Source organism: Stegostoma tigrinum, chromosome 23 (genome assembly GCF_030684315.1).
Source record: "Stegostoma tigrinum isolate sSteTig4 chromosome 23, sSteTig4.hap1, whole genome shotgun sequence".
Taxonomy (NCBI): domain Eukaryota; kingdom Metazoa; phylum Chordata; class Chondrichthyes; order Orectolobiformes; family Stegostomatidae; genus Stegostoma; species Stegostoma tigrinum.
Genome location: NC_081376.1, coordinates 31,276,518 through 31,292,639, shown reverse-complemented (window position 1 = coordinate 31,292,639; position 16,122 = coordinate 31,276,518). Strand labels below are relative to the sequence as shown.

Sequence of the window (16,122 nt, the reverse complement as noted above, 5' to 3'; positions counted from 1 at the left end):
TGTTTGTGTGGAAAGATCTGCCAGACGAAATGGTGAAGGCTGGTACAATTACACATTTAAAAGGCACCTGGATGGGTACATAAAAAGGAAGGGGTTAGGATATCGGCCAAATGATGACAAAAGGAACTAGATTAATTTAGCATGTCTGGCAGGCACCGAGCTGGACCAAAAGGTCTGTTTCCACGTGTACAACTCTACGACTCTGCATCCTCTACACTTTCTCTCCCTCTCTTTCCCTTCCTCCCCTACACACTGTCTTTGTTTCCCTCCCCTATAATGTCTCTCCCTCTTTCCTTCCCTTCCCCACAAACACCCTGTCTTTCTCTCCCTCCCCCTCAATATCCTTCTCTCTCCCTCATGCACACTTTCTCATCCACCCCCCAAACATGCTCTCACTCTCTTCGCCATACTCCTTTCTCTCTCTCTCTCTCTCCCTTTGCCATACATTCATGTTGTCTTCTGCTCCATTCCCCACACCTCTCTCCAAATCTCCATCCCCATACATTCTCTCTCCTATCCCCATACACTCCTTCTCTCTCTCTCCAACCTGAACACTCTCCATCTCTCTCCCTTACATTTGTCTCTCTCACCCAGATAGTCTCTCCTGCTGCCCACTTTTCCTTCTTAGGCAGTTCTCTGGGATCAAAGATGATTTTCTTTACTCTGGGATTATGGGTCCTGAAATGACTAAGTAGTCCAATAGTGGATGCACAAACTTCACTACAGATCAGATACGTGGTGTTTGCTGAACAGATGGGTAGGATGTTAACGTTTTCTCACGCTATCCCCACGCCAACAGAAATCAAAAAGCCAAGTAGTCAATGCAGCTGGGGCTCTGGGATCTCAGCCAGCATGGCATAATTTTTCACCAAGATAATTTACACATAATTATAAGCTTTCAAGACTTTCTTCTATTCTTACTTTAAACAGACTGGACAATTGACACATTTACTGGCTTGTAGAACAAGAAATTTAAGGAAGTGCAAAGTAATTAATGAATGACTATATAAAAGTTATTTGTGTACCGTATTATTGCTAAAGCATTTATCGCTTCCTTACAGTGCACTGTGGGTGAATGCAGATGAAATGTATCAAATGCCTATCACTGGGGTTGGGTGGACACCATAGGCCTGGCATGGGATTAATGATGGGCCCTGAGGAGGCTGGATAGATTTGCATGGGGAGAGGACATGTAGAGGATTTTATTCACTTTGCTTTCACAAGATTCCCTCATGCATGGTATGGCACACAACATCATCGAGGTGTCACGAATCACGACTCCATGAGGTCAAGGAGGACTGGGATTTGCCTATCTCTGTAATGGAGCCAGCCATGGTAGGGGTGGCAGCATCAGGGTCATGTCCTGAACCTGCCACCCCTTAAAAGGTACTTCTGATAATCAGAAATCAGAACTTGCAAGTGAGGTCAGAAATCCCAGAATTAAGACTTGCATGTTATCTTTTTCTTATCTCAATTACAGGGAGCAGGCATAGCTGGCTAGTCCAGCATTTATTGCCCATTCCTAATTGCTTCTTGAACTAAGTTGTGTGCTAAGCCATTTCGGATGGCAGTTATAAGTTGTTCACATTACTGTAGGTCCAGAGACACATTTAGGCCAGACTAGCTAAAGACAGCAGATTACTTTCTCTAAAGAACAAGAATGAACTCGATAGGTTTCCACAACAATTGACAATGGTTACTTGGTGATCGTCAGACTAGCTTTTAGTTCCAGATATTTTTTATTGAATTCTAATTTCACCACCTGCCATATTGGGATTTCAACCATGTTGCCAGAACATTATTGAATCATCTGAATTACTAGTTCAGTGACAAGATTACTATGCCACCACATCTCCTTTTAAAGGTTTCTGAATCATTCTGATTTGACAAAAATCCATATCACCATCTCAGGCAGTCAGCATTGCCTGAACACATGCTAAATCTCAATTAGGGACTGAAATCTATAACCTCCTGAATCAAAGCAGCAGGTGGCTACTCACTGAATCAAACTGACACTTTGCAATGAACAGTTGGAACAATCTGTCAGGACAATTGCCAGTAAGTTACAAATTCTGCAGTCAGCAGCATGGAGACAGATGATTTACTTTAATATTTTAATTGTACCTGGACTTCTGTGTGTTCTTCCCCTCCAGTCTAACTTACCCCACTAAAAAATGACAGATGTTCTTCTACGGTTAGATTATCAAACAAGACATCGTGCTGCGGACAGAGTCCCAGACTTTGGCGAACGAGTGGCATGTCCTGGCAGATATCATACCCATTGACGTAGGCAGTGCCACTTGTAGGAGGGAACAGACCTGACAAACAAGAGAACAGATTACCCGTTCTGGCAGTAATTGTGACACAGTAATACAAATAGATCTAACACACACTTCAAATACATTCCTTAAATAGGTCAGTACCCGACCAAAAATACAGCCTGCCGTCCATCCACACATTCATCATTCACTGAATCATCCATGCCTGCCTACACTCTTCAGATTTCTAATGTGGATTCTCGATGTTGGGGCCTCTCAAATTCTTGCTCTAAATGATCTCATCACCAACTATGATATGCCAGCAGAATTTCTTTAGGTTCAGGTCGAATTCAAAATGAAATATGTGACACTAGATGGCTGGGAGAAAGACAACACTAAGATTTCTTGGATGCTCAAATTTATCTTCTGTACTAACAAGTCCTGTGGATCAGAGACCCATGATAGAAATTACTTGATTCTACTTTGCCAGTTTTGACTCTTAATATGTTGTGTTAATGCCTATAGGGTATAATTTTGGTTTTAATTGAATTAGCTCAGATGTTCAGACTTGTTTTAAAAAGTGCAATTCAAAGGATATTTGTGGCTTTCCACATCTTAAAGCTTCGCAATTGACATGAATTCTCACTGACTGAGTGGCTATAGTCAGGTTCAAACAATGAGTTTCCTATTGATGTTATTAACTTGGACTCGCAAAGTAGTGGCTGTGTTTCAGGCAGAAATAGACAAAAAGTTTACAAATAAACGTTTTGTTTGAGATAAATGATTTTTTTTCCAACGTGTGTGCCTGAATTAGGGAACTTATTTGATGCAAATGCAATTTAAAAGCATAGAGCTGCAGCTAGAGCAGTTTCAAATGCTCTTCACAACTTATGAAATTGCATTAACTAAATCAAATCAGTAAAGACTTCTGAATTCAAAAATGTTTCTGTTTAAATGAGTTGCTTTTGGTGTTAATTTATTCTTTCTTTGTGGTCTAAAACAGAAGTCAAATTATACATTTAAACACTATACAGTGATGTCACAGACTTTGTGACTGCATGCGTAGTGTGTTAATTCCCTGCAGTTGCATTGGTAGAAAGTACAGCCAAACACCCATGGCTCTCTTCTTAGTTCTGAAGAAGAGTCAGACCAGGCTCAAAACATTGACTCTGTTTCTGTCTCTGTCTCCTCTACTGCTGCCAGATTTGCTGAGTTGATCCAGAATTCTCTGTTCGTTGCACTCCATGCCAGGGAGAAAGATACACCACATGCACAGATCAGTCAATAGCCCTCACTGGACACTTTTGTAATTAAATTAGGCTGTTGAATGTCAGACAACAAAATGTCTGCTGATACCAACAATACACTACCAAATGCCAACTATGTCTACGTACCTACTTTCTTTCAGACTGTGCATGCACAATGTACAGCTGATGTTTTTAAAAAGAAAATTGAAGTTTTTTTCTCTTCACCAATCCACATTTTCATTAAATTTCTTTTACATTTCTAAGTGTTTGTTAGGTTTTTAATGCTCTTTATTTCAATTTAATTCAAAACGTGTGCTGCTTCTGTATATGCTCCCTGCCCATCAGCAAACACAGTTTTTGCTAAAGGAATGTACCAAGTGTCTGTGTCTGACCATTAACATTGCCTTCAATAAACAGCAGTAGCATTGAGGTCCAAATAGAAAAATCAGACAGGATGAAGTGAAGACCTAGAAAATATTCCTAGAATGCAATGGTGCACTCTAATAATCTTGAACACACCTGTGAGCATTGCCAGCGTAGTAGTCTTTCCTGCACCATTGTGCCCCAGCAATACAGAGATTTGTCCCTTGTATAAGTTCATGGTTAAATGGGAAACTACTTTCTTCATCTGGTTTCCAACGTTAAACACCTACAGAAGACAAAAATGTTAACTGGCATCACGGAACAGAGTCAGGGTCTATCACAGCTCTTTTCAAAGTCTGCAATTCCTAAGGTTCTAGAATGGTCCCAGCAGACTGAAAAACATAGACACAGAAAATACAAGCAGGAGTAACTACTTGGCATTTCAATGTGGTTGATCAGCCAAGTCAGTAGCCTGTCCCTGCCCTCTCTCCATACTCTTTGATCACTTTAGCCCTAAGAACTATATCTAATTCCTATTTGAAAACCTTTAATGTTATGGCCTCAACTGCTTTCTGCGGCAGAGAATTCCACAGGATAACAAGGTGTAGAGCTGGATAAACACAGCAAGCCAAGCAGCAGCTTAGGAGCAGGAAAGCTGATATTTTGGGCCTAGACCTTTTATCAGAAATGCGGGAGGGGAAGAGGGTTTTGAAATAAATAGGGAGAGAGAGGGAGGCGGATCGAAGGTGGATAGAAGAGAAGATAGGTGGAGAGGAGACAGACAAGTTAAAGAGGTGGGGATGGAGCCAGTAAAGGTGAGCGTAGGTGGGGTGGTAGGGAGGAGATAGGTCAGTCCAGGAGGACAGACAGGGCAAGGGGGTGGGATGAGTTTAGTAGGTAGGAAATGGGGGCGCGACTTGAGGTGGGAGGAGGGGACAGGTGAAAGGACGAACAGGTTAGGGAGGCGGGGACGAGCTCGGCTGGTTTTGGGATGTGGTAGGGGGAGGGGAGATTTTGAAGGTTGTGAAATCCACATTGATACCATTGGACTGCAGGGTTCCCAAGCAAAATATGAGCTCCTGTTCCTGCAACCTTCGGGTGGCATCGATTGGCACTGCAGAAGTCCCGGGATGGACATATCGTCCGAGGGATGGGAGACGGAGTTGAGGGAGGAAGTGTGGGGCAGGTGTAACACTTCCTGCGCTTGCAGGGTAAAGTGCCAGGTGTGGTGGGGCTGGGGGCGGGGGGGAGTGTGGAGTGGACAAGGGAGTCACAGAGAGACTGGTCCCTCTGGAAGCAGGCAAGGGTGGTGAGGGAAAAAATGTCTTTGGCGGTGGGGTCAGATTGCAGATGGCGGAAGGTGTCGGAGGACGATGGGTTGGATCTGGGCGTTGGTGGGATGTTTTGTGAGGATGTGGGGGATTCTTTTTTGGTTGTTATTGTGGGGCTGGGGTGTGAGGGATGAGTTGCAGGAAATGTGAGAGACACGGTCGAGGGCGTTCTCGACCACTGCGGGGGGAATGTTGTGGTCCTTGAAAAACAAGGACATCTGGGATGTGCGGGAGTGGAATGTCTTATCGTGGGAGCAGATGCGGCGGAGGCGGAGGAATTGGGAATAGGGGATGGCATTTTTGCAGCAAGGTGGGCGGGAGGAGGTGTATTCTAGGTAGCTGTGGGAGTCAGTGGGCTTGAAACAGATATCAGTTTCTAGGTGGTTGCCTGAGATGGAGACGGAGGTGTCCAGGAAGGTGAGGGAGGTGTTAGAGATAGACCAGGTCAACTTAAGGTTGAGGTGGTGAAGTGGATGAACTGTTCGAGCTCCTCGTGGGAGCATGAGGCGGCGCCGATACAGTCATCAACGTAACGGAGGAAGAGGTCAGGTTTAGGGCCAGTTAGGTACAGAAGAGGGATTGTTCCACACAAACTACAAAGAGGCAGGCATAGCTCGGGCCCATGCTGGTGCCCTTGGCCACCCGCTTTGTCTGTAAGAAGTGGGAGGAATTGAAAGAGAAGTTGAAGGTGAGGACGAGTTCGGCTAAGCAGATGAGGGTGACAGTGGAGGAGGACTGGTCAGGCCTGTGGGACAGGAATAAGCGGAGGGCCTTTAGGCCATCTGCATGGGAATACATGTGTATAGGGACTGCACGTCCATAGTAAAAATGAGGTGTGGGGACCAGGGAATTGGAAGTTCTGGAGGGGGTGGAGGGCATGAGTGGTGTCACAGACGTACATAGGGGGTTCCTGGACCAAGGGGGAGAAAATGGAATCCAGATAGGTGGAGATGAGTTCGGTGGGGCAGGAGCAGGCGGAGACAATGGGTCGACCAGGCAGGCAGGTTTGAGGATTTTGGGAAGATATAGAAGTGGGGCAGTGCAGGATTGGGGAACGATGAGGTTGGAGGCTGTGGGTGGGGGGTCACCTGAGGTGATGAGGTTTGGATGGTTTGGGAGATGGTGGTTCGGAGCTCGGTAGGGGACGTTAGGAGAAGGTGTTGGAGAGTTGGCGTCTGGCCTCAGCGGTGTAGAGGTCAGTGCGCCATAATACAACTGTGCCTCCCTTGTCCGTGGGTTTTATGGTGAGGTTGGGATCGCAGTGGATGCTGCACGTTCTGCGGGGGAGAGGTTGGAGTGGGTGAGAGGGGTGGAGAGGTTGAGGCAATTGATGTCTTGACAGCAGTTGGAGATGAAGAGGTCGAGGGAGAGTAGGAAGCCTTGGGGTGGTGTCCAGGAGGAGGACTTGTGTTTGAGGCGGGACAAGGGGTCAGTAGAGGGATGGTTGGGCTCCTGGTTAAAGACGTAAGCGTGCTCAATGTCCAAACGTGACTGTAATTCGTTGATGTGTGGGTGGAGGGGGACAAAGGTGAGCCCTTTATTGAGGACTGACCATCCGTCCTCAGTAAGGGAGAGGTCGGGGTATGGTGAAGACTCGGCAGGGCTCAGTGTTGCTGTCTGCTGGCGGAGTTGCGTCGGCTGTGGGCGGGATTGCGTCGGCGTCAGCGGTGGGTAGAGTTACGTCAGCACTGTCGGTGGACGGAGTGGGGTAGGCGGCAGCAGCAGCGGTGACAGCAGTGTCTATGGTGTTGGTCTCGGAAATGGAGGCGGTGGCTTCAGCAGTAATGGTGTTCACTGTCCCGGAAGTGGTGTACCTGGCGGTCATCTCTGGGTTGTCCGACAGTGGCCTCATGGCCAATGGCGGCGGGTACATTATGGGGAAGGTCCTGGGTACGGCTGGGGATTTGGGAGGTGGAGGGATCCCATTTTGGGTGGCAGGCACCAGTAAGTTTACTGTACTTACAGACTGCAGATGGCAGAAGTGTCGGAGGATGATCCTACACTGGCCCTAAACCCCACCTCTTCCTCTGTTACACTGATGCCTGTATTGGCGCCGGCTCGTGCTCCCACGAGGAGCTCAAACAGTTCATCTGCTACACCAACACCTTCCACCCCAACCTTAAGTTCACCTAGGCTATCTCTAACACCTGCCTCACCTTCCTTGACCGTCCTTCCTGTCTCCATCTCAGGCAACCACCTAGTAACCAATATCCATTTTAAGCCCACCGACTCCCACAGCTACCTAGAATACACCTACTCCCACCCACCTTCCTTCAAAAATGCCATCCCCTATTCGCAATTCTTTCGCCTCCGCCACATCTGCTCCCAGGATGAGGCATTCCAATCCCTTACATCTCAGATGTCCTCATTTTTCAAGGACGGCAACACTAGCACCCCCCCCCCCCCCACCCCCCCCAACCCTGGCAGTGGTCGAGAACTCCCTTGACCGTACCTCCCACAACACATACATCACATCCCGTCCCCGCAATAACCGCTAAAATAGAAGCCCCCTCGTCCTCACATACCACCTCACCAACCTCCAGATGCAACGCATCATCCTCCGACACTCCTGCCATCTGCAATCCAACCCTAACACCACAGACATTTTTCCCTCCCCACCCTTGTCTGCTATCTGGAGGGACCACTCTCTCCGTGACACCCTTGTCCACTCCACTCTCCCCTCCAGCCCCACCACACCTGGCACTTTTCCCTGCAAGCACAGGAAATGCTACACCTGCCCCCACACCTCCTCCCTCACCACCATACCCGGCCCCAAAAAGACTTTGCACATCAAGCAGAGAAGCACCTGCATATCTGCTAATGTGGTATACTATATCCACTGTACCCGTTGTGGCCTCCTCTACACTGGGGAAACCAAACGGAGGCCTGGGGACCACTTTGCGGAACACCTATGCTCGATTCGCAATAAACAACTGCACCTCCCAGGCACAAACCATTTCAACTCCCCCTCCCATTCCTCAGACAACATGTCCATCCCGGGTTTCCTGCAGTGCCACAACGATGCCATCTGAAGGTTGCAGGAACAGCAACTCATATTTTGCTTGGGAACCCTGCAGCCCAATGGTATCAATGTGAACTTCACAAGCTTCAAAATCTCCCCTCCCCTACCGCTTCCCCAAACCAGCCCAGCTCGTCCCCGCCTCCCTAACCTGTTCTTCCTCTCACCTATTCCCTCCTCCCACCTCAAGCCGCACCCCCATTTCCAATCTACTACCCTCATCCTGCCCCCTTGACCTGTCCATCCTCACTGGACTGACCTATCTCCTCCCTACCTCCCCACCTACACTCACCTTTACTGGCTCCATCCCCGCCTCTTTAACTTGTCTGTCTCCTCTCTACTTATCTTCTCTTGTATCCACCTTCGATCCGCCTCTCCCATTTCTGATGAAGGGTCTAGGCCCAAATCGTCAGCTTTCCTGCTCCTAAGATGCTGCTTGGCCTGCTGTGTTCATCCAGCTCTACACCTTGTTATCTTGGATTCTCCAGCATCTGCAGTTCCTATCATCTCTGAAACAATTCCACAGGATCACCACTTTCCAGGACAGGGTATGGAGGTGGGGATGAGCTGGGCTGGTTTTGGGATGCGGTTGAGGGATGGGAGATTTTGAGTGCAACCCTCTTTACTATCCAAATGTTCTATCTGAGTAGGTTGGATATATACTGGTGGGAAACTGATTCCTTTAGTACAGAGTAGTGAGCTTTGGTATAACGTTTTCTGTATGTTCCAGGAGGGGCAGTCGTTTCTCGTATTTCAACCATTTCAACTCTACCTTCCACTCCTCGGATGACATGTCTATCCTGCGGCCTCCTGCAGTGCCACAACAATGCCACCCGTAGGTTGCAGGAACAGCATCTCATATTCCGCTTGGGAACCCTGTAGCCCAATGGTATCAATGTGGACTTCACAAGGTTCAAAATCTCTCCTCCCCCGCTCATCCCAAAACCAGCCCAGCTCTTCCCCGCCTCCCTAACCTGTCCTTCCTCCCTGGACTGACCTATCCCCTCCCTAACTCTCCATCTACATTCACCATTACTGGCTCCAACCCTGCCTCCTTGACCTTTCTGTCTCCTCTCCACCTATGTTCTCCTTTATCCATCTTCTATCCGCCTCCCCCTCTCTCCCTATTTATTTCATAATCTCCTCCCCCTCCCTCATTTCTGAAGAAGGGTCTAGACCCGAAACGTCAGCTTTCCTGCTTGGTGTTGCTTGGCCTGCTGTGTTCATCCAGCTCTACACCTTGTTATCTTGAAACCAATTAATGCTTGGCTTGGTGTTAATGACTCCACAATTATCTGTTATAAAACACAATGAGCCTTGATGAAGAGCATTGAACCACCTTGGTAGTTCAGTGCCAGAAGCACAGTTACCTGACTTAAATTTATGGTTTATTTGAATCCCCTACAATTATGCAGGTTTTGACTTCTTTCCTCACTCTTCTGTGTTAAGTACTTAAAACAGCCCCAAACTTAACTGTGGATGCTGTAAATCAGAAGCGAAAATTGAAGTTGCTGGAAAAGCTCAGCAGATCTGGCAGCATCTGTGAAGAGAAATCAGAGTTAATGTTCCAGGTCCAGTGACCCTTCCTCAGAACTAGCTAGGAAGGTAGCTAGAAACCTGTTGGTTTATATGCAGAAGATAGGATGGGAGGGAGGGGCTCAGGAGTAAACAATAGGTGGGGAAAGAGCCCTAAGAGGGAGAAGAACAGTTGGACAGACAAAGGAGTGAATAATGAACTGGCTAGGAGGGTGAATAGCTGTTTACAGAGACTGACTATGTGATAACAGGTCTGGTAAACAGGGTAGGGCCTAGGACATGGGAGAACTTGCACATGTTCCGATGAGGCCAACTTCAACAAGGGAGTCTCCGAAATGTCCACCTTCTTCCTCAACCGAGGATTCCCCAGCACCATTTTCGATAAGGCTCTCAACCGGGTCAGACCCATCTCCTGCCTCCCACAACAGCAATAGGGTACCATCCCACCAGCAGCCACATCCCGTAGACCATCAGACACCACTTCTGCAACCTTCTGCAAAAGGCCACCAACAGACACATATTCACCCACACCACCTCCCCTGTCCACCTTCTGCAGGGACTGTTCCATCTGGGACACCCTGGTCCTCTCTTCCTTCAGTCATAACACACCTCCACAACATCTTCTCCTGCAACCGCTGAAGGTGTGACACCTGCCCATTTACTTCCTCCGTCCTCAGTATTCAAGGACCAAAATGTACATTCCAGGTGAAGTAGTGCTTTATTTGCACTTCTCTACAATCCAGTCTATTGCATTCGCTGCTCACAACGTGGTCTCCTCTACAATGGTGAAATGAAGTGTAGATTGGCTGACCACTTCGCAGAACATCTACATCCTGTCCACAAAAAAGACACTAAACTTCCAGTTGTCTGCCGCTTTAACACAGCACCTTGTTCCCCAGCCAACATCTCTGTTTTAGGCTTGCTGCACTGTTCCAGTGAAGCTCAGAACCAGCTGGAAGAACAACACTTCATTTTCCGCTTGGGAACCCTGTAGCTCTCTGGACTCAATATCGAATTCAATAATTTAAGGGCCTAAACTCTCCCATTACCTAGCCCCCTACCCTGCACATCGTGCCCTGTTATCACACAGTATGGAATTACATACTACCTAATGTTAGCTATTAACAGTCTCCATTAACAGCTATTCACTCTCCAAGCCAGATTGTTATCTACTCCTTCGTCTCTCCAACTGCTCTTCTCTCTCCTTGGGCTCTATCTTTTACTTCTGACACCCCTCCCCCCACCCCATCCTCTGTAATGTAAACGGACATTTTCCTAGCTACCATCATTCTGAGGGTCACTGGACCCAAAACATTAACTCTGATTTCTTTTCACAGATGCTTTTCCAGCAATTTCTATTTTTTTGTTCTAGACTTAAATAATGCCTGCCTCTACTCTCAATCTCACTCTAAGGTCTGAATTCTGGAAGGAATCCTGCATTTTACCTGCAAAATGAACCAATCTACGGTTTGTGACTTCCACATCCTCACCTGGAATTCACCTGCATCTGAATTTATGCAAACTAGAACAGCGAACTGAAAGGACGCCACGAGACACTGACTTACTAGACTCATTAATTTATCTTAAATAATGTCAATATCTTTGATTTTTCAGTAATTTGTAACTTCTTTTTGTTGGTCTTCTTCACTTTCTTGGATAGGGGCACGTGTGAATGCCTGAGATAACAAAGTGTGGAGCTGGATGAGCACAGCAGGCTGAGCAGCATCTTAGGAGCACAAAAGCTGTCGTTTCGGGCCTAGACCCTTCATCAGAAAAATGTCTGTTGTGAATCATTCCCCTCGATTTTGAATGACTGAATAATGACTGAATTACCTTGACTTATAGTATCTGAAGGTTAAAAGGATGAAAGGTATCTCATTATCCATAAAAACTGTAAATCAGGAACAAAAACAAAAGTTCCTGACAAAACTCACCAGGATCTCACAGAACTGAGCAAGGGTCACCAGATCTGAAATGTTAAGTCTGATTTTTCTTCTTCACAGATGCTGTCAGACCTGTTAATCTCATTACTCATAATTGTTAAAGATGCTCCACGAATGAATACACTTAAAGCAACATAGTCAGATTTCATGCCTCTTCAGGAATCAAGGAATGAAAGAAGCAAGCAGGAAAGTTTAGCTGAAGCTGAAGATCAGCTATGATCATACACAATGGTGAAAAGGTTTGATTGGCATATGGCCTCCTTCTGCTTCTATTTCTTATGTTGCTATGAATGTGTACCTCAAGATTTTAAACAAGAAGAAGATCTTTGAGTGTGTTTCAGCATTCAATTAGATCATGGCCCAATGAGATCTGTGTCCTAATACCATCAATCCACCTTGGTTCCATGACCCTTAATATCCCTCACCAAACAAAAGTCTTAATTCCAGTTTTGACATTTTCAATTGACCTCCAAACATCAAAGGCTTTTTCAGGGAAAGGAGTCACAGAGTTATGCAAAAAAGTGATTCGATACAACTGCAGCATTGTAAGCACCAATCAAATTCCATACCCTACCTTGGTCAAGTCTTTGATTTTGATGCCAGCTTCAATATCCGATGGGTCATCTTCCATGTATTCAGTGTTTAGTGGTTTGTCTGCTTCCTCATCATCTTTATTTATTTTGACGTATTCAGATCTTGGCTTCCCAAGCCAGTATGAAGGCTGCACAAACATCACAAGTCAACACAGAATAACAAAAGTCTTTTAAATAATTCATTCTGCCATATTAAAAGGTGCACGCTGACATTCTCACCAATTGATACAGGAGATGAGAGCATATTCAATTTGTGGCACATTGCAACATACCCTCAACCCAATCATACAACCGCTGGTACATCCAGGAACACGACCATTATTGGTGTTCTACCACACCCAATCCATGTTGGTGTATTGGGTTCAGATGTTCTGGTTACAGAAACAGCAGGAGGGAGTGCAGTTCTCGATTCATAAAGTTATACAGCATGAAAACAGACTGTTTGGTCCAACTGACCTGTTCCAACTGGAAATCCTAAAGTGATCTAGTCCCACTGGCCAGCATTTGGCCCATGTTCCTCTCAACTCTTTGTATTCATGTAACTATCCAGATGCCTTTTAAACATTGCAAAAAATAACCTCTCTGGCAGCTTGTTCTATACATACACTACCCTCTGCATGAAAAAGTTGCCCCTTTTAAAACTTTTCCCCTCTCACAGAAACATTGAAGATAGGAGCAGGAGGGGGCCCTTCAAGCCTGCTTTGCCATACTTCACGATCATGGCTGAATGGTCCAATTCACTAGCCTAATCCTGCTTTCCCTCCACAACCTTTGATCTCATTCGGCCCAAGTCACCCCTTGAATACATTCAGTGTTTTGGCATCAACTACTTCCTGTCGTAATGAATTCCACAGGCTCACCACTCTTTGGGTGAAAAAATGTCTCCTTGTCTACCCAGAATCTTCAGACTGAGGCCCCTGGTTCTGGACACACCCACCATCGGGAACAACCTCCCTGCATCTACCCTGTCCAGTCTCGTTAGAATTTTCTGAAGTCTCTATGAGATCCCCCCCCATTCTCATGAACTCCAGTGAAAACAATCCCGACCTAGTCAAGGATAACAAGGTGTAGAGCTGGATGAACACAGCAGGCCAAGCAGCATCAGATCAGCAGGAAGGCTGACATTTCGGGCCTAGACGTCAGCCTTCCTGCTCCTCTGATGCTGCTTGGCCTGCTGTGTTCATCCAGCACTACACCTTGTTATCTCAGATTCTCCAGCATCTGCAGTTCCTACTATCCAACCTAGCCAATCTCTCTTCAGACCTGCCATCCCAGAATCAGCCTGGTAAACTTTTGCTGCACTCCCTCGAGAGCAAGAGCATCATTCCTCAGAAAAGGAGACCAAAACTGTACACAATATTCCAGGTGTGGTCTCGCCAAGGCCCTGTACAACTGCATTAACACATTCCTGTTCATGTACCTGAAACCTCAAGAAACTCTCACTTTAAACCTATGGCCTCTAGTTTTGTACTCCCCTGCCCTGGAAAAAAGACCTTGGCTATTCACCTTATCCATCCCCCTCATGGTTTTATAAACCTCAGCGTCCGATGCTCCGAAGAATAAAGTCCCAGCCTATTCAGCCCCTCCCTTTTGCTCAATTCTAACAACATCCTTGTAAATCTTCTCTGCATCCCTTCATGTTTAACAATATCGTTCCTATAGCAGGGAGACCAGAATTGAATGCAGTATTCCAAAAGTGGCCTAACCGACATCCTGTACAGCTGCAACAACTGTCTCAACTCCTCTACTCAATGTACTGACTAATGAAGGCAAGCATGCCAACACCTTCTTCACCACCCTGTCTATCTGTGACATCACTCTCAAGGAACTATGCACTTGCACCCCTAGGTCCCTTTGTTTGGTAACACTTCCCAGGACCCTGCCATTAGCTATACAAGTCCTGTCCTGATTTGCCTTTCCAAAACACAACACCTCACATTTAACTAATTTAAATGCCATCTGCCACTCTTCAGCCCATTGGCCCATCTCATTAAGGTCCTGTTTTGTTCTGAGATAACCTTCTTCATTATCCACTACATCATTAATTTTGGTATGATCTGCAAACTTACTAACCAAACCTCTTAGGTTCACATCCAAATCATTTATATAAATGACGAAAAGGAATGGACGCAGTACCGATTCTTGTGGCACACCAATGGTCACAGGCCTCCAGTCTGTAAAACAACCCTCCACCACCACCTTCTGTCTCCTACTTTCAAGCCAATTTTGTATCCAATTGCTAGTTACTAGTTAGTATTATTAGTCATTTTGGAATCTGAACGGAACAGAGCCTGTTATTGTGACTCACATTGGAGCTATCACTTTATTTTATGCCTGGACTGAATTGCCAGGATTATTTGCTCCATGTCTGGCTTGGAAGGGAACTTGCAGATGACGGTGGCCCCACGCATCTGCTGCCCTTATTCTTCTTGGTTGCAGAGTTTGCAAGTGTGGAAAATGCTATCAGAGGACCCTTAGCACATTGCTGCTCTGATGCAAGTACTCTTGGTTTGTGCCTTGGAGATGGTGGACAGGTTTTGGGGTGTCAGAAAGTGAGTTACTTGCCACAGAATTCCCAGCCCCTGATCTGCACATGTAGCTGCTCTATGTTTATACCTGGTTCAGTTATGTTTCTGGTAAATTATAACCCTAAAATTTGAGGATTGGTGGGGGAATCAGTGATGATGGTGCCATGAACATCATGGGGAAACAGCTAAGATTCTCTCTTGTTGAAGATGAGAATTGACTTGTACTATGTAGCATAAATGATTTGCAGCAGAAACCAGTATAATATTTAGGAGATAGTAGGTACTGCCAATGCTGGAGTCTGAGATAACAAGGTGTGGAGCTGGAGGAACACAGCAGGCAGGTCCCAACCCGAAATGTTAGCTTTCCTGCTCCTCTGATGCTGCCTGGCCTGCAGTGTTCCTCCAGCTCCACACCTTTTTATAATATTTAGGAACAAGATAAGTTATTGAAGATGGTTGAAGGAAATGAGGAACCTAGGAATACAGGTTCAGAGCAGTCAACATGGGATCAAGACTGCTTCCTGAACTGACTGAATTACCTACTAATTACAGAAATGTTTATAGCAACTTACCAAGATGAAAAAGTACCAGACCTGTGGTATTCCATACTCTCCAGGGAACACAGCTTCCACATACCAAGTGACCAAACTGTAACCAACTGAATCAAAAATCAGCATTGCCATTGATTGACCAAGAGTAAAATTGTCATCCACATTGACGGGCATGTTTATGTTTGACCACTGTATACCTGTACCTTCAAGTAAAAAGAAGGAAATCAGAAAATAAATATTAACCGAAAGTACTTGAATCATCAGCATTAACACTGAGTGCAGATGAATTGTGTGGCTTTTCATAACTACAGTCTGAAAAGGTCACAAGAGTCATTATGACAGTTATCTGTAATTCTCACTTTGTACACATCTCCCCTCTCCCCATTTGATGATGGCCTTTGCAAAAAATCATTCTGAACCCACTGGTATTTAAAACACACTGGTTATCAAACAATATGATAGTCCTGGGTAGCAGCACAGTACATTCTGCGCTGCATTTGCCACAGCTTTTGAATAGAAACAGTGCGTGTCAATGTATAATCAGACAAAATTAAGCATATTTCCTGTTTGGGGACGATCTGTATTGTCTCACTGTCTCCGAAGGTATAATTTCTCAACATTTATTCTGCATAGGCTAACGACAAACGAAATGCTAGAAAATATTTAATACACAGCTGTGGGAGTGAAGCAGCTGTTGCACGTGCCTGACCATGTGGAGGGTAAGGCAGCACATGAAGGAGATGAGAGAGGACT

The 16,122-nt window shown here is 45.9% G+C and overlaps 1 protein-coding gene across 4 annotated transcripts in view; it reads right to left on the bottom strand.

The window, feature by feature from the left end:
• Positions 1 to 16,122, bottom strand: part of abca3b (ATP-binding cassette, sub-family A (ABC1), member 3b) — a 98,831-nt gene that overhangs the window by 54,120 nt on the left and 28,589 nt on the right. For all 4 annotated transcript variants that reach the window (XM_048552533.2, XM_048552534.2, XM_048552535.2 and 1 more), the window contains exons 10-13: positions 15,391 to 15,572; positions 12,272 to 12,418; positions 4,025 to 4,154; positions 2,164 to 2,318 (exon numbers count right to left, since the gene is read on the bottom strand). In XM_048552533.2, coding sequence (XP_048408490.1) covers positions 2,164 to 2,318; positions 4,025 to 4,154; positions 12,272 to 12,418; positions 15,391 to 15,572 — 614 coding nt within the window. The remainder of the gene's footprint in view (positions 1 to 2,163; positions 2,319 to 4,024; positions 4,155 to 12,271; positions 12,419 to 15,390; positions 15,573 to 16,122) is intronic.